Source organism: Heteronotia binoei, chromosome 10, assembly GCF_032191835.1.
Source record: "Heteronotia binoei isolate CCM8104 ecotype False Entrance Well chromosome 10, APGP_CSIRO_Hbin_v1, whole genome shotgun sequence".
In the NCBI taxonomy this organism is placed as follows: domain Eukaryota; kingdom Metazoa; phylum Chordata; class Lepidosauria; order Squamata; family Gekkonidae; genus Heteronotia; species Heteronotia binoei.
In genome coordinates, this window is record NC_083232.1 from 46,317,185 (window position 1) to 46,339,023 (window position 21,839).

The 21,839-nt window shown below is 45.0% G+C and overlaps 1 protein-coding gene across 8 annotated transcripts in view; it reads right to left on the minus strand.

Moving 5' to 3' along the window:
• ICA1 (islet cell autoantigen 1) overlaps positions 1-21,839 on the minus strand; it is a 92,992-nt gene that overhangs the window by 39,284 nt on the left and 31,869 nt on the right. For all 8 annotated transcript variants that reach the window (XM_060248574.1, XM_060248571.1, XM_060248567.1 and 5 more), the window contains exons 7-8: positions 729-854; positions 446-544 (exon numbers count right to left, since the gene is read on the minus strand). In XM_060248574.1, coding sequence (XP_060104557.1) covers positions 446-544; positions 729-854 — 225 coding nt within the window. The remainder of the gene's footprint in view (positions 1-445; positions 545-728; positions 855-21,839) is intronic.

Genomic DNA, 21,839 nt, shown 5'->3' on the forward strand with positions numbered 1-21,839 from the left:
AGTTCACCTGGAGATAATGAGCACTGTGAAAAGTGGACTCTAGGGCATTATACCCCATTGAAGTCCCTTCCCTTCCTAAACCTCACCCTCCTCAGGCTCCACCCCTTCAAATCTCCAGGTATTTTCCAACCTGGAGCTGCAAGCCTACTTAAAGACCGATAAGATTATCAGGGTATATGCTTTCCAGAGTCAAGCTTTTACTCTCAAAAGCTAATGCTCCAAAAATCTTATTGGTCTCTAAGGTGCTATGGGACTCGAAACTAGGAACAAAAGTTGACTTATGAGAGATTTATAACTGAAATTAATGGGTCACAAATCATATCAAATATACAGCTTATGAAGTCCACTCCAAAATGTTCTGCAATGAAGTCCACAATCCCTTCTTTATCTGATTCACTCTCTAGAGACTAGAAAGTAAATATTTAAAACACTATATACAGCTTACCTTCAGCATAGTGAATACATATGGCTGATAGCCCTTGAAACTTTCATGGATAGCAGCCATGGTGTGAGATGTTTTTTCCCAAAAATGAAGAAGGGTTGTCTGTGAGGAAGAGAAATTTCTGGTTTCAATATTCATACATTCACTAATGGTTAATATTCCCTGCACTAGCCTGCACAACATTTACCCAGCTTCAGTCTTACGACTAAGATGACTTTATTACACAGCCATTTAAAATGTACATTCTATCAAGGTGTAAGCCCTAGGTTACTTTCTTGCTAGTTACCTGGTATGTTGTCAACACATGAGACAGAAGATTGCATCTGCTTGCTCCAAGAAGATCCACTTTCTGACAAACATCAGTTTTCAGCTTGTCAAAGTTCAGTTTTGTATGACGGACTTGTGCTTGGACCTGTTAATATAAACAATATTTACCACTGATGTCACCAAAAGATACCTGTTGGCAGGGCTTTTTGCAGCAGGAACTCCTTTGCATATTAGGCCACACACCCTTGATGTAGCCAATCCTCCAAGAGTTTACAGGGCTCTCCTTACAGGGCCTACTGTAAGCTCTTTGAGGATTGGCTACAACAGGGGTGTGTGGCCTAATATGCAAAGAAGTTCCTGCTGCAAAAAAAGCCCTGCCTGTTGGAAAGAACAGCTCCTTCAAACAACAGCAGATCACAAAAAATGTCTAATCTTAGCATGTCCAATGGACTGTTTATTCCTTATGTTAAATTCTGTAAACAGTTTAATACCTGGGAATACTGTTTGGCTGTCATCTGCTTCCTTCTCCCTCTCTCTTGCTTCCTTCTCCATCACAGGTTGCTTTGCAAGGCTTGCTTAATTGCATAGGCACTATAGAGTGGCGGGGGTGGAGGGGAGGCAAAGCTTGCTTTGCCAGGCTCTCTCAATCACACAGTAGATCTACTGAGAAAAGCCTCTCTTTCTTCTACTGGCTGAGGCTCCTCCCCCTCCTTATCTCCTGGGGAAAGACGGAAAGAGCCAGAGCTTCCTTTGGCCAGTCCCCTGGATCCCATAGGAGAAATACAAAGAAAGCACCTTTACGACCAATAATTACTAATATTTTAAGCATGTTTTATTTTAAGTTTTTTAAAAAATCTTTAATTCTGTTTGTGTCCTTTATATCTCTGCTACTTTGAGCATGCCTCGGTGGGGAGGGTGGGGTATAAATCGAATTAAACATTAATCTTATATAGGTACATACATGGCCTGGCCTGACAAGGCCTCATGTCAGATCCGGCCCTCATAACAAATAAGTTTGACATCCCTGCACTAATAGTTTATTTAAAAGGTCAGTGTTTCAAATGTTATAAACTTGACATCCAAATATGCTGGCTGTTCTACCTATTGTGACTGTACAAGAGTATTTCTATCCATATATTTTCTTTTGTTTACTGCAGGGTTTCCATTTCTAATGCCAACTTTTGCTTGTCAAAAATTAAAGTACCGTACATATACTAACATAAATCGGGTGCAGCAGTCCACACTGCTCTCTCATTCACAGTTTTTTTGGAGCAATACTAAGGCAGACATTCCTGAAGGCCATAACTATGCCAATTAATAGAATTTTATGTTAAGTTTAAAATTATGCATTTTATGTTGTTTAAATACCAAAGTAAGTTCAGGTTTGATAGAAAATATTACATATATTTCAATTTCCCAAAAAAGTTCAAGTTTTTGTTTTCCTTTAAGGAAAGGAAGGCAATTTTGGCTTTGTCCTTGGCTTCAATATTTCTGCAGATTTTCCATTTTTTATTTGCAAACAAGCAATATTAAGCAGAGCAGAGCAGACCCTGCCTAGTTACAGCCATGTTCAGCATAAAGGAACCACATAAGCAAGGTGACCAAGGTGCTTTGTTCTCCTATCCATTTCAAGAGAAAGAATCATGCCTTGCCTATGCTTCTTCTTCCATCAAGATGTTAAGGGGCCTCTGTTTCCCATGGCTACAGATTTTCTATTAAGACTGTCCTCAAGTCAATGGAATAATCTGAAACCTCACCCAGAAATATTACCATTGCTGTTTTCTGTACTCAAACCTTATCAGTTCTAATGTTGCGGCTTGACAGTGGTCACATCTTTGCCATGATGTGGGATTCAATCTCAATTGCAGCTTGAAAATCTCTTCTCAGCTTGGAAAAAAAGTCTGAAACACCTTATATTCAGTGTTTTTGAAGGATCCTCTAATTACTCCTCTTGTTCCCCTTCCCTCTCTGTACATTCACTGGATTATAGAGAAAGCATCAAGAAAAATACCCTTTACAGCATCCTTGCCATTCTAGTGGGGCTGTCTTTTATTTTTCCTGCCTCTCAGATGGCAAAAATTAGGCTATGCTACGTTACAAACAATACTCCCTCTAAGACTTGTGAGCAAAAATTCTACTTTGTGAACTACTGGAATTAAAGTTGTGAGCTACTGCATAAATTAGTTTGTTCTGGGGCCATTTTTCCTAAGCTAAGACAAAAATGTGTAAACCAGAGGCTAAAAAACTGTGAGCTAGCTCACACCAGCCCAGCTTACAAACAGCTTTCTACTACAGCCTTAAACAAGGTAATGGACTTTGTTACTGAAAGAGCCTGGTCTGTAGCTGCCCCATGCATGTCAAATGAGCATTAACCGGAGGAGCACTATCAGTCTTTGGAAGGCATATGATTAATTAAATGTTTCATAATCCAGAGTCATGTCTCACAGTATACTGTAATATCCACTCAAAAGCTCATATGAGATAGCCTAGCATAGATTGTTATTGTTGTTGTTATGAGAGACAAAGTTTGGCCTATGCAAAACACATTTTTCCTGTTTTAAAGGAAAGATGGTTTGTAAACAGGAAAGATTAAGTAATATTAGATCTTCTTGACTTAATATGTAATATAAGACCATATGCTTTCTGTGTCAATACTGGTTATTATGATACTTAATGCACTGCTGTGTTCCCAAATGCTGCACATTTTCCTCTGCCAAGCAACGGAAAGGATCCAGTATGAAGCACTATTAAAATGTCCGGCTTTTGTTTTGTATACCCTTAAGTGGTATAACTTGCTGTGTCCCTAACACAGCTGTACAAGACAGTAACCCCAGAATTTAGAACAGCTTCATCAGCATGAAGCTACACCTATTTTTCAAAATCTTTGCAAGTTCAGAAAATGATCAAAACTTACATTTTGAACTTCAAGTCACTTAATGGTTGAATGCACACATACTCGATCTGATCTCCTAACCTACACCAGAACCAACAACACTGATGAGGGCTGGTTCTATATAAGAATTCCCCCCACCCATGTGGAAAGTTGGAAGGCCCTGGCTTAAAAGGGGACATCCACATTATACTGTGTTACTTCTGAGCTTGATACAGCACTCCTGTGATTTCCTCTTTAATCTGGAGGGGGAGATGTCTATAAGAGAAATCATGGCCACGGAAGCGGGGGGAGTCTGTGTGGACATCTCCTCTGCCATCACTATGGGGATGTGGCAGAGTGAAGCTCCACTTTCAAAATGGCACAGGGCAGCTTGCAGCTGCTTGCCGTTTCCCTCCTTCTGACCTTCAAAAGGCTGTTTTTCTTTCCTTGCTGAGCTGTGCAAAATGTTTGGATATGTTTGTTTTGCATGACACTATAACACGTTGTCAACCTCTTTAAAAATGGATATTGCTGGCATATTACACCATTTCTACCATTAGGTAAGATTCTTGGTGCAATGGTATGCTAGTGCCAATCAACTCAAACTGGAAAAAAAAACATTATAGGGGGATACTTATACTGACAGAGAGTTGACCAAGGTAAGTTCATGTCGCAATCCTGCTTCTGTCAAAATTTGCAGCATCCCTAGTCTGGGCCTCTCAGCTGTATTAATGCTCAAACATTACCGCTGCTCAAACATTACCTATGTGATCTGAGTCCTAAACAGCAACAGAGCTATTTAGTAATTCAGAGATGGTGATGTCATCCTGAGAGCAGAGGATGGAAAGAGAATGATGAACAGATCCAGAGGATGAGGATTTCTGCTGGAGCATATAAATTGCTAGACAGATTCTAATGTTAACGAGATCAGATTGTTTTTACCTTCCCCTCCAACCATGCATGTTGAGAGTTCACCATCAAAAGGTGATGCTGCACTGAAATGTCCTGCAATAATATTAACTGCATTTAACATCATTTGTATACCTGCTAGAATTCCAAATGTTGTATGCCCTTTCCAAATACCTAAATAAAGATGTAAAGTGCCCATACATTGAAGCACCCTCCTTTTTTCCTCAGGAAAAAGAATGAAAAATTCAGGAACACAGAAATATATACAATACTTTCCTCAAATGTAAACTGATCTTGCTGTTTTAATTATATAAAATGCATCATTTATAACTATAACTTTGCATATTTATGGAATTCAAAAGCATAATGCCTACATTTCCAAGAGGTAAAACTGCAAATATGCCCATTACACAAGACAGTGCAAACTGCCTCACTCTTTGCTAACTTAGTATATCCTAATTTTTGTCATCTGAGAGGCAGGAAAAATAAAAGACAGCCCCACTAGAATGGCAAGAACTTGTATCAGAACATTGTAAAGGGTATTTTTCTTGCGGGGGTGGGGGGAGAGATGCATTTTAATTTGTCATTGTAGCTTACAGGTGGTCATGCCAAATTTTTAAAGGAAATGTTATAGTTGTAGTACTGTTTAGCCCAGGATGCTCCCATGGTGCTCACAGTGCTTAATCTTATTCCATTCCACAGGCCTAATTGGACAATATGATCCTCTGTTAATTGCCTTTCTAGTTTCTAAGTCTGGGGGAGAAAAAAAAAACCCTTGAGATCTGGACACTATTTTCTAAGCCTGCAACCCCCATTGAAACTTTCCAGTGCTGACACTACAGAAAAAAACTAAATGTAAATGCATTCAAGTCCCAAATGCTGGGAATAACCACCACAGGAACCAGCAAGATCACAGTGTTCTACCATTATGTAATTGCTTATTTCAATTTCTTCTCTAACTTCAGACTTCAGCAACTAAAATGAGAATGTTAAACATGGCCGTTTGAAGCCAACCCAGACAATGCACCTTCTAGAAATTATTTATACTCTAAAGCAAGTAGAGAAAGGGGAGGGGAGAGACAGAGTGAAATATAAAGTATGAAGAAGTGAAGGATCTTCTTCGTTTTCATATCCAGTTTGTGGGTCAGCTGCAGAACTATGTATTAAAAATGAATTACAGCTGGAGTAGAACAAGGGAGAGAGAAGAGTAAAGAAAGAAGAGATGCACGGAAGAGTAAACAGGAAGGCAAGACAGCTGTTGGGTGTATACCGTTTACAGAAGAGATTTGCTAGGATTGCTACTCTTGCTTTTTAGAGTGTTGGGATCATACCTAATGTGCACCATCTGCTTCTCTTTTATATAAATTAACTGCAAGCATAAAACATAAATGACGTTTCACCTCCTTTCTTCTGCTCAAGACTCAAACACAAATATTGACTGAATTAAAAAGACAAGCACACAGTTACCGAGGCTAGTAAGCCACTTCTAACTTTGAGTTTGAACTGCTCTCCCCTTAGATAAATGCATATATTTCTACGCTGAAAGCCAGTGAAACCTGAGCAGGGTGACAGAAAAGACAGCCTAAAGGGCATGGTTAGAAAAGAGCTTCTAAAGTTGTACACATGCATGGGAAACTGCTCAAGATCAAGTTATTCCAAGGAAACTGAAACAAGTGCCTTCATTCTTTCCATTCAGAATGAAGTTGAAAATGTGTAATATTGGAAAAGATTTCAGCCCCAACAGAACTGTTTATTTAAAATGAATTTATCTTCAAGCAGAGCTGGGATAAGGTTGACTTGGCCACACAAGTTCATACACAGTGAGCAATCTATACTAGTGGTTATGATAAGCAGTTGCAAAACTGCATCATCTGATTTCAAATTATGAGTGGAAACATGGAATACATTATTAATGTTAGCATCTCATTTATTTAAAAAAAGTCTGAATACATGTTTTAGAGTCCAAGCTTATCATTAGCCAGACTTTCGAACTGGCCCCAAACCACATTATAAGAAATAAAAATTCATAAACCTACTTATTCCTACTTATTCCAGAAGGGTAGCACTATTAGTCAGTTGCAGTAAAAAAATGCTAGAGCCTAGGGGCACATTAAGATTAACACAATTTATTCCTGCATAAGCTTTTTGGGTCAGAACACCACTTTGCAGACACACTAAGTAGTAACCTAAGTGGCTAATATGCAATCCTCAGCAGACCTGTGCTCTTATAAGTCCACTGACTTCAACGGACTTGGAAGGGCTCTGCTCGGAACTGCACTGCAAGTAGCTTTACCCACAGGGCTTTTTGTAGAAAAAGCCCAGCAGAAACTCAGTTGCATATTAGGCCACACCCCTGATGTCACCACTGTTCCACACAGGGCTTTTTTGTAGAAAATACCCAGCAGGGACTCATTTGCATATTAGGCCATACCCCCTGACACCAAGGCAGCTGGAACTGCATTCCTGTGTGTTCCTGTTCAAAAAAAAGGCCCTGGCTCTACTCTTAATAAAGAGAGGAGGGGAAAAGGTTGCTTTTGTCAAGTTGGACAGCAGGACAAGAAATGAAAGAGATAGCTGTATGTGTGTCACAATATTATGATCAATATAAAATCCAGTCAAAGGAATCAGACTGAACTACTGTTACAGACCACTCCTGATTTCCATCCACCACTACAAACAGGCACAGCAGGATCCATAGCTTAAGCAAACTAGGTGACAACTACTTTTTTGTAGTAAGGTAAGAATTCATAGGATTGGCTGAGACCAATCCTCATTGTTAAATCTGCTGATGAATTCAGTAGCTTCACACTGAAGTTTTCTTTGCAACTTTGCTGTCCAAGCAGAGTGACTTTAAGGTTTGTTACAGAATGTTCCAAGAGATTTTGAAATATGCTCTCACTGGTGTCTCAGCATTTCCATTTTTTAATGTGTAACTCATACCCATTAATCTTTGTGGACATAACCTGACCTAAGGTCTGATCTCATAATACTGAAGGGGCAAAAATGATGTCTTTACTGTTTGTTACTCCTTCCCATTTGACTCAAAGAAGGAAGAAAAATCAATCACAGAATGTCAAAGAAGTCAGAAGACTCCATAGCAGAAGAGGGAACTGCAGCAACCCATACTACAGTGCCATTCTATGTTAGAAATACCATATTCATTTTAAAGTATGGAGATTCCCGTGAAATCCCTTTTTAAGAAATCCTTACTTGGCATGAAATCACCACAATATAAAATACCTGTTTACACAGTTATTTCAGTGTACCAAAATGTTAAAGGTAAAGAAAGGTAAAGGTATTCCCCTGTGCAAACACCAGTTGTTTTTGACTCCAGGGTGACGTTGCTTTCACAATGTTTTCACGGCAGACTTTTTACAGGGTGGTTTGCCACTGCCTTCCCCAGTCATCTATACTTTCCCCCCAGAAAGCTGGGTACTCATTTTGCCAACCTCGGAAGGATGGAAGGCTGAGTCAACCTGGAGCTGGCTACCTGAACCAGCTTCCACTGGGATCGAATTCAGGTCGTGAGCAGAGGGCTCCGACTGCAGTACTGCAGCTTTACCACTCTGTGCCATGGGCTTTAACTCATATTCTCACTGAAGAAGAAATTAAAGAGATAGGTGAAGAAAGAACACAAATTCCCTGTAAATTTTAAGTGCACAGACTGCCAAGCTGTTTGTTCACATGGACATTTGGCTCCATATCTTCCTAAAGCAGATCTGTCTTCCTGAAAGAAAGCTGGCTAGAGGAAGATTGAATGTTATCTTCATCTGAGCTCACAGATTGTAATCTTTATGGAGAAAAATTGGAACTTGCTTGTCCCCCTTAAAGGAGGGGTTATGGCCCAGTGGTCATACACAAATCTTGTATATAGAAGGGCCAAGTAAAATTCCTGACACCTCTCCTCAAGTATTTCAAGATTCAACCCTGGTAGATTCAAGGTCTTATCTCTGGTAAATCACAGCAATACTGAAGACAGCTACAAGACAAACTGCTCTGTAGCACTTGTCATTTATTTATTTACGTATTTATTTACTTATTTAAGCACACAAGAAATTTTAATGTCCACACCAGTCCCGTGCTCCTTATAAAAAAGAGGGACAAAGGCAATACAGTGAAGGCAAGTAGGTAAGTGGATCCAGTGAAACTATCCTACTAGGGCAATAAGTTCTACAGTTTTACATCAATGGAGTAGGGGGAACTACTCACAATGGAGTAGGGGGAATTTACAAAAGTGACCAGAAGTCTGGGCAGGGCTGGATTTTAAGTAATAGATATTATCTATATTATTATCTTTAGCCACTAATGCAGTCTGTGTTACAAAAACCCATGCAGTGCAAGGTACTCTAAAGTCAGTTCTGTGACTGGCACTTCAGATGCATAACCTGGCTTGAAAAATCAGCTGGGGAAGGATTGATTTGGTTTGGATGGTGTGGGGGAAGGAGGAGATTAGCTGTCGTCCATGACATTTCCCTGACTGAAAATGGCCTCACCTAGGTTCCTTCAAGGATCAATAGGGGGGAAATATTATAACAGCAGCAGTACCCATCTCTTGTCCCTATCAGAGTTTAAAGCAGCCTGAGGCAGCCATTTTCAGTCAGGGATATGGTTTCCCAGGGAGAGGAGACAAACACCCATGTTTCCCCAATGTCTTGACTCTATCTCGTATTGCCTCCCTCCCAGATGCTTTTTAAGGTCATTAAACATGAGTCCTGACCATGGCATTCTGGGTGTCTGATGTAGTTTGATCCTAAGTGGATGAATGAGACCTCACTGGGTTCAAATCTAGCTCCCTATCTGCTAACATTAGCTTTCTTGACTCTAATGTAAGGAATTTGCTTTTAATTTTAATTGGACACAGAAAAGTGAGCTTTGGAACATTTATTTTATGTCTCTCCTTTCTTACTTAACAAATTCTATTCACTAACTGAAAACAACAAACATGGGACATTGCTCTCTCACAGAGTGAGAATAGGAAGTCTTGCACAGTGACAGGAGGTATGTATTAAGTTAGAAAGTAGACACTTATTTCTCAAATGCTAAATATATATTTAAAACATTACCAAGGTAGGTGAATAGAGCATTTAACTACAGGGATGACCCAGGTGATTTGTGTGGTCAGCTCCACAGTATTATTTCTTTAAAATACCCCACCTTTAAAATAACAAAATTGTCTTAAAGTAGTTTAAAACATGGAAGTGTGTTTATTTTGATCTATAGCTTTGGGGGGAGGTGAATCAAAACAGAAATGTAAACAGGAGATGCCACTGATTTTTATCAGAGACCTCTGGGAAGACAAGAAAAAATTGTTTGTCGGCTATCTGAGAACTATAATCACTTTGCTAAAAGGGTTTTGTTTCCAGGTGCTGGAAGTCTTGCTTGCAACAAACAAATCCTGCTCAGCTACACCATCTTTTAAAAGGAAATATTTATGATGGTGATTTAGATTTCATAGTCATAGAGAGCATAAAAATTAATATATTTAAAAATGACATCTTTTAATTCTTTAAAATGACGTTGCTTCTTTAAACACATAGTTCAAAATGAGTCTCTATACAACTCAGTACAAAGTTAAAGTACTCTTACACTGAAGGCAATTTTTTTATAACTGTAGTAAAACTGGATCATAATCTCCTTGCATGTTCCCTATGTATGCTTGTGTGTGTGTCTATATATATATATAGACACACACACATCTTTTAGCATACAAATTTCAAAATGCAAATCTTTATTTAAATCTTTATTTTTTTGGTGGTGATTTAAATTGCCTTGATATAAAAAAAATCTGTCCACCCACCATCAAGGATTTTTCATATGCTCATAATAGTAGAAAGGAGGATCTGACTAATAATGAAACTTCTTTTGTAGCAAATTTTGAGTCATCTGTATAGAGGCACCTAGAAATATATGGTATCCTGTCATGAGAAGAAAAGGAAGGCTTTGTTTTGCTTGTAGTCTGTTAGCTCTTCTTTATTTTCAACTAACAGCACCAAAGCATTTTAATTCAATTTTTTAAAAAGATAAGTAAGCTCCAGGCAGATCTTTTCTATGAGGCAGAAAAAATGAATTCCACACACCTTCAACTCTGTGAGTAGAATATTAAATTGTAGGACTATGCACCAAATATAGACAAACCTTCAGACAGATGAGAGACTATAATCTGATTCAGGGCATGATGCTCCTATATACAAAAAGTGAAAAATGCTACTTTAAACTATCGGTTGCCCTTTCCTGTTAATTTTATTTAGTTTTGAAAGTCAGTGCCAGCCACATCACCGTTTTCTGAGTGTTTGAGGAAAAGGTTACTTGTTTGAACTCAATGTGTACTCAGTGAAAGCTTTGCTACTCACGTTTTAATCTCACTTAATGGAATGTCTACTTTGCTTAATAGTACAGTGCTTCTCTTGCTCCATACAGTCTAAGCATGAATGGATAACCAGCATCTGCATTGTGAAGGGCAGAAAAACCATACCCCTGAAAAAGGGATCTCACAAGGCAGAAACCATGAGAAGAAGCAAATCAAGAGTGGATAAAACACAGGTCAGTTAAGAAAACGGAAATGCATGTGCAACAAAACGTGCAATGAAGGCACAGTTGATCTCCAGTGTACAAACAGGAAAACAGTTATATGCAGTCTTACAGGAGTTGAAGAAGATTGGAGCCCTGGAGCAGGGCCAGGGCGTCAATCAATCAATCAATCAATATTGCGGAGAGGGCGGGATATAAATGTAAAGTAATAAATAATAAATAAATAAATCCCGCCCTCCACACCGAAGCAGGCTCAGGGCGGCTAACAACATCAAATACAATAAATTATATAATATTTAAAAACAGTAACTAGTTTTAAAACAATCTACCGTAATTTAAAAAAAAAATTAAATTAACATTCTGGTGCTATTTCCAATAAGCATGGTGGTGAAAATCACTTAGGCGAGTCACTCTGTCATTTAATCGGTAAAGGCCATCCCAAAAAGGATGGTCTTGCAGGCCCTGCGGAACTGTTCAAGGTTCCGCAGGGCCTGCACTTCTTCCGGGAACTGGTTCCATAGGTGTGCAGCTACAATAGAGAAGGCCCGCATATGAATCCTCTGCAGTTTTGCCTCCTTCGGCCTGGGGATGGTCAGTTGGTTCTTGAGTAGGCCGTGAGTGTAGGCCAAGTAGGTGGCTGCCTCGGATGCCACTTGGCCCCCCCTCCCCACGCCTGCTGCCGTCCCCGCCCACTGCCATGCTGTGCCACCCGTCCACTGCTGTGCTGCTCATGGCTGCCCCCTCCCGCCACTGTTTGCCTTGCTGCTGCCCCCTCCCAGTCCCTGCCCACCGCCGTGCCATGCTGTGCTGCCTGCCGCCACCCTTCGCTGCCGTTCCCTCCCAGCTCCCACCACTCGCCTCCCACTGCTGCTCGCCTCCCTGTGGCCTCTCACCACCACTCGCCTCCCCACGGCTGGCTGGCTGCCAACCGCTGTTTATTTTCCTGTGTCCACTGCCGTCCCAACTGCCCCCCCCGCCAGCTGGGCAAAGTCCGGGTGGACGCACATGGCAGTGACATCATAACGGCATCATTGAGGTACGCGTGCTATGCACGCGCGAAAATAACCCTGGGGGGGCTGAGGTGAGCCGTTCTGCCTAGGGGCACAGGCACCCCTAGCACCGGGCCTGCCCTGGAGATAACAGAGGGAGGTGGCTGTTTATTTATTTTTCTCCTCAATGGGAACTCAAAGCAGCTTACAATATTGTTCTCACTTCCTCTGTTTTTATCTTTGCAACAACCCTGTGCAATAGGTTAGGCTGAGAGACAGTGACTAACCTAAGGTCACCCAGCAAGCTTCCATGGCACAATTGGGAATTTGAACCTGGATTTCCCAGATCCTAGTGTGACACTTTAAGCACTACACCACACTGGTTCTTCAGCATGATGTGATCCAACCCTTCTGAGCAAATTGTACAAACAGAAGAAGAAAATGTTCACCTAAACAAACTATTGCATTGAGGTTAAGAAGGTAGCTAAGAGCTAAATTGCTTTTTGCCAGGGTTTCATTCTTTATAAAAATCCTTTTATCCCACTTTTCTTCCTGTAGCTAGCCCCAAAAAGGCTATAAATATATCAAAACTCAACAGGACTATACAAGCTGCAATACAGCAGTAATTAATAATTTAATTGTTTGTAGATGCGTTTACACATATTTTTGTTTATACTGCAATGCACAACCAAAGCATTTTGACCACTGATATTCAAATGCATATGTTGATTGTGACTGTTTCGAAACAGACAGGTATTTCTTACTTGTTGAGATATATCAGTAACTCCTGACAGTCACCAGTTAGGCCTCTTTATTTCAGGGAGAACTTGCAAGATATTTCTGGGTCTGTCTGTATGTTTACGATAATAGAATTTGATATCCCTTGCAAAATAAACATTAAATCTTCAGGATTCCTGAGTAGATTCTAAGAAGCAATTTAGCCCAGACTACCTGTATTACAGAATAGTTTGAGATAACTGTAAAAAAAATGCTTCATGTCTACAAGATCACTTTTAATTCTAACCACTGATTTAAAAGCACTTGTCCTAGATAAAAAGTAATTTTTAAAAAAGGAAATGGAGCAGTTTACGATAACCACTAAAGAGCTTTTTAGTCACCCTACAGTTAACATTCTACAAACAATACCTCTTAAGATGATGTAATATGTTCCCAGAAGCTTGCTTCTATTTTTAAAGAGCAGTCTTTTCATTATGCTTTTGAAGGGCATCTCTATTAGACATTGAAACATTGCTTTTAACCTATGAACAGCAATGATATAGTCCTCCTGGCTGTATATAATATATTCTGACACAACAGGTAGATGATTATTGATCACACAGTCTACAAAGCTTTGACCAGTAGCCCAGCTATAGAAATTAAAATTCATGCAGGATATACATTTGCATAATGAAGACATTTCTTAAAACATACTGGTAATTCTAAAGAGAGTGCCCTTTTTCCATTTCCCCCTGAAGAGTAATAATGGTATGAAAGATCATAAAGTGATCTGGCACAGACAAATTAGGAACAGAGTCATAGAATCTCCTGCAGCAGTGTGCAAAGAGAACCAAAACAGATCCCAGAGAGGGTGCAGACAGGCCTGGCCCTGGACCCTTTGGCGCCCTACACAAGGCTAACCATTTACTTCCCCTCTGGGGGTCACTGGAGAAAGATCTCTCCATTCTATCCTATGGGCCCACAGGATAGAATGAAGAGATTGAGCTGCTGCTGTGGTGTGACCACAGAAAAAGTGTTTAAAGTTTAAAATCTCTTCTGCAGTGTTGCATCGTAGTGGCAGCCCAATCCCTCCATTCTATCCTATGGACCCATTCTATCCTATGGACTCCATTGCACCTCTGGGGTGCAAAAGCAGGGAAAGGATCTCCCCGCCCCCCACAAGCTGCTCAAATACTCTGAGAGATGCGGTGGTAGGGCAACCCCTTCTCGGGGGCACTGCCATCCTATTCCCCCATTCTATCTTATGGGCCCATCGGAGAAAGCCCCGCTGCCCACTCCTCTTGAAGTCTTCGAGAGACGTGGGGGGGGGAGAGATCCTTTGCACCCAAGGGTGCAAAAGCAGGGAGAATGCCCCTCCACCCATGCCTCTTGAAGACTCCGAGAGGCCTGCACGGAGGGAACTCGGAGATGTGGCCAGGCTGGGCAGTGGCATGACCTCACCAAGTCACATGGGGGTCACCCAATTTGGTGTCCCCAGAAGGCTGATGCCCTAGGGCCTAGGCAATCGCCTAGTTTGCATAGTGGCAGGCTGGCCCTGGGTGTGGAATTTAGTCAGCTGGTCCAAACCTCAAGGTGCTAGATCGTGATATGGAGATCACCTCTCTGACTTTATGCCACCAACCCACAACATATATAGGATTGATTCCCTTCCCTCCCACTGCCATCAGCAAGTTAAGAGTTAGATGTAAACTTGTCTGATAATCTGCAACTAGGGTTGCCAATCCCCAGGTGGGGGCAGGGGATCCCCTGGTTTGGAGACCATCCCCCCACTTCAGGGTCATCAGAAAGCAGGGGGGAGGGGAGGGAAATGTCTGCTGGGAACTCTATTATTCCCTATGGAGATTTATTTCCATAGAAAATCATGGAGAATTGATCTGCGGGTATCTTGGGCTCTGGGGGGGGGGGTTGTTTTTTGGGGTAGAGGCACCAAATTTTCCGTATAGCATATAGTGTCTCTCCCCAAAATACCCCCCAAGTTTCAAAAAGATTGGGCCAGGAGGTCCAATTTTATGAGCCCAAAAAGAAGGTGCTCCTATCCTTCATCATTTCCTATGGAAGGAAGGAATTGAAAAGGTATGCCGTCCCTTTAAATGTGATGGCCAGAACTCCCTTTGGAGTTCAATTATGCTCATCACAGCCTTGATCTTGGCTCCACCCCTAATGTCTCCTGGCTCCACCCCCAAAGTCCCCAGATATTTCTTGAATTGTACTTGGCAACCCTATCTGCAACCTGTACCCTCTTCTGGTTCAAGGAAAGAATCAAACTTCTACTCCAAACCACCATGATATGGGAAACTGTGGATTTGTCCCTTATAAGAGTGATTCAGATCCAAGCAACAGACTCCCCATATTCACATTTTAATTTGGTAAGCATGAACAAAGGAAGAGTCTTAATGGGCACTAACTAATCATATAACACAAGCTTCAGGAAGCAATTTTCTCCAGGTCAGTTTGGCCAGGGACCTAGAGGTTTTGGGGGGTTTGTTTTGCTATCTTCTGGGTGTGGAGTAGGGGTAACTGGGGGTGTATAGAGGGAGGTATTTGTGAATTTCCTGCACTGGTAGGAGGTTGGACTAGATGACCCTAAAAGTCCCTATGATTCAGAAAAAAAGAAAAAGACAACTTTTCTTGTAAAAGCAAGTTATTGGTTACAAAAAGAAAACACCAAAGCCTTCAATCCTGTCTAGAATTTCCATGGCTGCATGGGGGGGGGGGGGGCGGTGTGTGGATCACCAATGCCCCTTTGCCACAGGTGACATGATTTCCCAGTAGCAACACTTCAGGGAAGCCCATATGGGGCTTCTGTGGGAGGAAGAAATCAGTGGAAACTGACTTTGAGCCTGCAGACATTCTAGGGTGAATCCAAATCATACATGTGTGCAAAAGAAAATAAATGAATCTGACCAAAAGAAAATAAATGAATAATATATGCATTCTCTCACCAGAGATCTAAAACTCACCTCCTTTTGATAGTGAATTAGGCAGTAGGCAGAATAATCTTAAAGCCTCCAGATTTCTGTTCAAGCTCTGTGCATGTCAGTCTTTCTCCGCCATTTTCTTGGCTACCTTCCTTCACAAGGTTTCACTTGATTCAACTCTTTCCCCCTGGAATTCCCAGTATCATCAACTTATTCTCCCCCTTCTCTTTCCTTCTTTTAAATAGCCCACGAGACTTTGCCCAGTCTACCAAATGGAAAATTAATAGCCATCTCCTCAAAAATTCTCTACTGTCTTCATTGCCTAAGTGCAGCTCCTGGGTGTTTCAGGGAAAAAAAGACAGGTTGCTTACCTGTAACTGTAGATCTTCGAGTGGTCATCTGTGCATTCACACTCATGGGATAGTGCGCCTGCGCCGATCCCCGAATCGGTATCTGAAAAAGCCCGGGATTTTTCCGCGCTCGGCGCCAATGAGCATGCGCAAGCGACCCACTGCGCATGCCCACCAGCGCTCGCGCGGCAATCCCGCCAGTTCCTCCCTGACCGCTGAAAGCCCCTTTACTGAAGAGAGACCGTCAGCAGCGGGGAAGGAGGGCGGGTAGTGTGAATGCACAGATGACCACTCGAAGATCTACAGTTACAGGTAAGCAACCTGTCTATCTTCTTCGTGGTCTCTGTGCCTCACACTCATGGGAGATTAGCAAGCAAAGCATACCTGGAGGCGGGAAGACGGTCAGCCTGAAGAAACAGCTTGCAACACCGCAGCTCCCAACCGAGTCCTCTGCTGAGCATGCACGTCCAGCGCGTAGTGCTTCATGAAGGCATGCGGAGAAGACCAGGTAGCCGCCTTGCAGACATCGGAAAGGGACACACCCTTCAGGAATGCCACCGACGTGGCCATCGCCCTTGTGGAGTGTCCACGAACAGGTCCAGGTAGAGGCTTCTTAGCCAACAAATAACAAAGTCTGATCGTCTCAGTGAGCCATTTGGACAGTCTCTGAGAAGAAATTTTGGACCCTAACTTTGGGGCAGAGTAGGAAACAAAAAGTTGATTGTCCTTACGAAAACCCCGTGAACGGTTTAGATAAAACAGGAGGGCACGCTTAACATCTAACGCGTGCAGTCTGCGTTCCTCATCCGAGGAAGGGCTAGGGTAAAAGGTGGGCAACCAAACCTCTAAGTTAAGGTGAAACTGGGAAACCACTTTCGGGAGAAAAGTAATGTCCGGGGCCAGAGAGACCCCAGCCTCTCTAAAGGCAAGGTATGGGTAGTCACACCGCATCGCTGTGAGCTCCCCTGCACGACGTGCCGAAGTGATGGCAACTAAAAATGCAGTCTTCCAAGACAAAAGTTGCAGGGAACATGTCGCCATAGGCTCAAAGGGGCGACGAGTCAACTTGTCCAGGACCAAAGTCAAGTCCCACAGCTGTGGAGGGGATCTAGACGGGGGATGAAGGCGGAACAATCCCTTCATAAATCTCTTGGACTGCGGGTGAGCAAAGACAGAGTAACCCTCAACTGAATCATGAAAAGCAGAAATAGCTGCTAAATAGACCTTAATGGATGAGAATACCAGCCCCTCATCCACCAAGGACAAAAGAAAGTCAAAAACTGTGGGCAGCCCAACAGTGTCAGGTGACATTGGAGAGTCAACCACAAAGTCACTGAACTTTTTCCACTTCCTCTCGTAAGAGGCACGGGTGGAAGGTTTCCTGCTACTCTGGAGCACTTGCTGAACCCTGGTGGAGAAGTCTAGTGGTCGATGAACCACGCTGTCAGCTTCAGGTGCGGCACGTTGTGATGGAGCACGTGCCCTCCCTGGGCCGACAACAGGTCCGGTTCTGCCGGGAACTGGTAAAAGGTCCCCCTCGACTGCTGGAGCAGAATCGAGAACCAGCCCTGACGGGGCCACCACGGGGTCACCAGAATGCAACGTGGCTTCTCCTGCACTAACTTGTGGACCACCCTCGTTAGCAAAGGTAAGGGCGGGAACATGTACAGGAACCAGCCCTCCCACCGAAGTAGAAGTCCGTCTCCCAAGGAAGCCGGATCCGCACCTCCCCTGGCACAGAACAATGGGCACTTCTTGTTCTGCGCTGTGGCGAAAGCATCCAGCTGTGGGTAGCCCCAGAGTTGGAACACCGGCTCTAGGAACCTCCATTGCAGTTCCCATTCGTGTGGGGAGGCTCCACCCCTGCTGAGAGAGTCCGCCTGTATGTTGAGGACCCCCGGCAGATGTGTAGCTTTTACAAAAATGTCCCACTGGAGACACTCCTCCCAGAGATCCATCGCCAGCGAGCATAGCCTGCGAGACACTGTCCCCCCCTGTCTGTTTATATAGCACAGGGCAGTGGTATTGTCCGTAAGCAATGCCACAGTCTGTCCCACCAGCAGTGGACGGAACGATCGAAGGGCAAAGTGAACTGCTAGCAGTTCTAGGTAGTTTATATGGCACCGGCTCAGTTTCGGTGGCCACTTGCCTCCCACACACAGCTCCTCCAGGTGGGCTCCCCACCCCCACATGGAGGCATCGGTAGCGATGGTTACTGTAGGGGTCGGCAGATGAAAAGGGGCCCCTTGACGGATGTTGCTCTCTGTTCCCCACCATTGCAGGGAGCGGGGAGTCCCGGGTGGAATGGTGAACCTCTTTCGAGGTGAGTCTCTGAGAGGCCGAAAGTGGCGCAAGAACCAAATCTGTAGGCCTCTCATGTGCAGTCTTGCGAAACGTAGCACGCTTGTCGTCGCGGCCATCAACCCCAGCATCCGCTGGAGCTGCTGAGCCGTGCCCCACCGCCGCCTTTGAAGTAGCTGCACCAGATTGATGATGTCCTTCGCTCTCTGCGAAGGGAGGAACGCTCGATGTTGTTGAGTGTCCAACAGAGCCCCTATGAATTGAACTGTCTTTGAGGGAGTGAGATGGGATTTCTCCAGGTTGACTTGCAGCCCCAGGGTGCCAAGAAGACGCAGAGTGGTAGCGATGTGGGTTGTTAGACTCTCCCTCGACTTCGCCACAAGAAGCCAGTCGTCGATGTATGGGAAGACAACGACTCCCTGCAGACGAAGATGGGCAGCCACCACACTCATCAGCTTCGTGAACACCCGAGGAGCAGTAGACAGTCCAAACGGCAGGGGCCTGAATTGGAAGTGACGAGCACCCACTGCAAACCGTAGGAAACGCCTGAACTCGGGATGGATGCTGACATGAAAATAAGCATCCTTGAGGTCCAGGGTCGCCATCCAGTCTCCCTGATTGATGAGGGGCAGGATCGTTTGCAGCGTAGCCATTCTGAACTTCTGGTACAGAATAAATTTGTTCAGACTCCGAAGGTCCATGATAGGCCTTAGGCCCCCGTCCCTTTTGGGAACCAGAAAGTACCGGGAGTAGAAGCCTCCCGTCCTGGCCTCCGGTGGAACTACCTCTATGGCTTGTTTCTGTAGGAGGTTGTTCACCTCCGCCAGCAGAGGTGGGGAAGGGGGAGTGGTGACTACCACGGACTGGTTTGGGGTCTGAACAAACTCTATTTTGTAGCCCTCTTCTATGATGGACAGAGCCCACCTGTCTGTGGAGATCAACTCCCAGGCAGGCAGGAAAGGGCGTAGGCGGATGGATGAATTCCCAACGGGGACGACGACGCGTGCTTGGAAGAAGTCAAACCCCCTGCTTCTGGGAGCGAACCCCCTTCGACTTGCTGGGCGGTTGTGATCCATAACGGTTCCTGCCGTTACCCGAGTAGGGTGATCGCTCAGACTGGGCAGGGCGAGGACGCCATTGCTCAGGAGAGAACTTCTGATAAGGCTTCTTGGTCCAGGGTTTGGACCATTGCTTGGATTTGGAAGCCTTAGGAGCAGATTGGACACCCAAGTTCTTAGAGGTTTTAACACTCTTGTCGAACTCTTGCAGCGCCGAGTCAGTTGTGGTGCTGAAGAGCCCGTCACCCTCGAACGGCAGATCTTCGATGAAGGTCTTAGTGTCCTGGTGGAGCGTGGTAGACCTGAGCCAGGAGTGCCGTCGGATACAGACTGCAGACGTAATCTGTTTGGCCGAGGCTTCAACCATATGTTTTGCTGCGGCCAGTTGTTGTCTGGCCACAGCGAGACCTTCTTTTTGTAGCCTGGTTGCAGCAGCCCTCTTTTCCTCAGTTAACGAGGAAAGGAAGGGGGAAAGTTGTTCCCACACGGCATACTGATATCTAGCCATGCAGGCGGCATAGTTAGACACCTTTATGCCGAGTGCCCCCGCGGAGTAGACCTTGCGGCCCATTCCATCAATCTTCCTCCCTTCTTTGTCCGGTGGGGAGGAGTGGACCTTCCTTGCCTTCGAAGAGGAGGAGACGACCACCGAGTTCGGGCGCGGATGGGTGAACAAGAACTCAGCCCCAGTCTCTTGGACCCTATACATATGGTCCAGCCGTTTCGATGAGACCGGCGTCGAGGAGGGTCGCGCCCAAGGCTCTTTGACCACCTGGAGGATCACCTTGGTCACTGGCAGGGCAACCGCAGTGGATGTGTTCCTTTGCATTATATCGAACACATTGTCGTCCACTACTGGCTCCGGTTGCGTCACAGGCAGCTTGAGGGTGGCGGCAATCCGCTTCACAAGGTCCCCATAGGACTTCAGATCCTCCGACGGCGAGATCGGAAGATCCTCGGCCGTCTGGGAACCCGGTGAAGGCTCCAATCCCTGGACTTCACTCTCCGACTCCGACGACGAGGAGTCCTTGTGTGTGGAGTGCTCCGAGAGCATCGGGGTCGATTCTCGCGGTGGAAGGATCGGTGGTCTTCGATCCACATCTACCGGAACCAACTGTCGATCCGGGGGAACCGACGCCGACGCAGAGGCCTTCCGAGACCGATGGGATACCCTCGACACCGATGAAAATTGGGATGCTTGCTCCCAATCGTGGTAGTCGTCCGGGTACCAACGACAGGTCTCGTACCGGGAGTAGGGAGGCTGCCACCTGCGTTGCTCCCACGGTGGTATCGGGAAGCGTTGAGGAGGATAGAATGTGTCTCGCCTGACTCGAGGCTTGAATGGTGGGTCGATCACCGGTGCCGACGCATCAACCTCCGAGGTCGATTCGCTTTCGGAGCGACGACGGGAGCCCGAAGATGAAGACCGTTGGGTTAAGTCGATTTCCGGCTCTTGTTCCGACGCCGACAGGCGCTGCTGGTCAGCTGGGCTACGGCGCGGAGGCGTCCGAGGTTTTTTCGGAGGTTTTGCCGACGTCGATGTCGACGCACCGCCCGATAGGGAAGGAGTGCGGGGTCGCTTTCGCTTCTCCTTCGACTTTTTCGGAGGTCGGGTCCCCGAATCCTCCTGGCGCTTTTTAGCGGGCGTATCCACCGCGCCCTCAAGGGAGCGTTTCGTGGAGCCACGCTCTTCCGGTGAGTCCAAAGTCCGTATCGGAGCCGCATCGGCCGATGCGAGCTCCAGGGCCGGGGTTTCGGACGACTTCGGTGCCGATACCTCCATCGGTCGATGGGGTGTAAGCGCCGATTCGATCAGTGCTGCAGATAATCGAGCCGCCCGGTTCTTCCTCGTCTGCTTCGAAAAGCGGAGACAATGCGGACACGAGTCTACTCGGTGGGCCTCTCCCAGGCACAGTAGACACAGGGAATGACCGTCTGGAGGGGCGATCTTCTTCCCACACGCACGACAGCGTTTGAAAAACCCCCAGCGACTTTCCATAGAAAGTAGCCGCAAAAAAACTCCCCAGAACAATCTGAGAGAGAAAAAGAGGAGTGGGGGAAAAGCGCGGGCGAAGCGCCCCGAAGGGCCGTCAGGCGGGCGAACACAAAACGCTTTTTTTTTTTTCTAACTAACTAACTAACAACTATGAACTACAACTAACTACTAAACAACAACGGTAAACGGGCTAGAACGAGAAGAAAAGGCGAAGCCAAAAAACTTCTCACCGACCGGGGAAACGGAAAGGTAAACCTCTCAGCGCAGCGGTCAGAAAGGAACTGGCGGGATTGCCGCGCGGGCGCTGGTGGGCATGCGCAGTGGGTCGCTTGCGCATGCTCATTGGCGCCGAGCGCGGAAAAATCCCGGGCTTTTTCAGATACCGATTCGGGGATCGGCGCAGGCGCACTATCCCATGAGTGTGAATGCACAGAGACCACGAAGAAGATCTTTTGTTCTGCTAAGTTATTC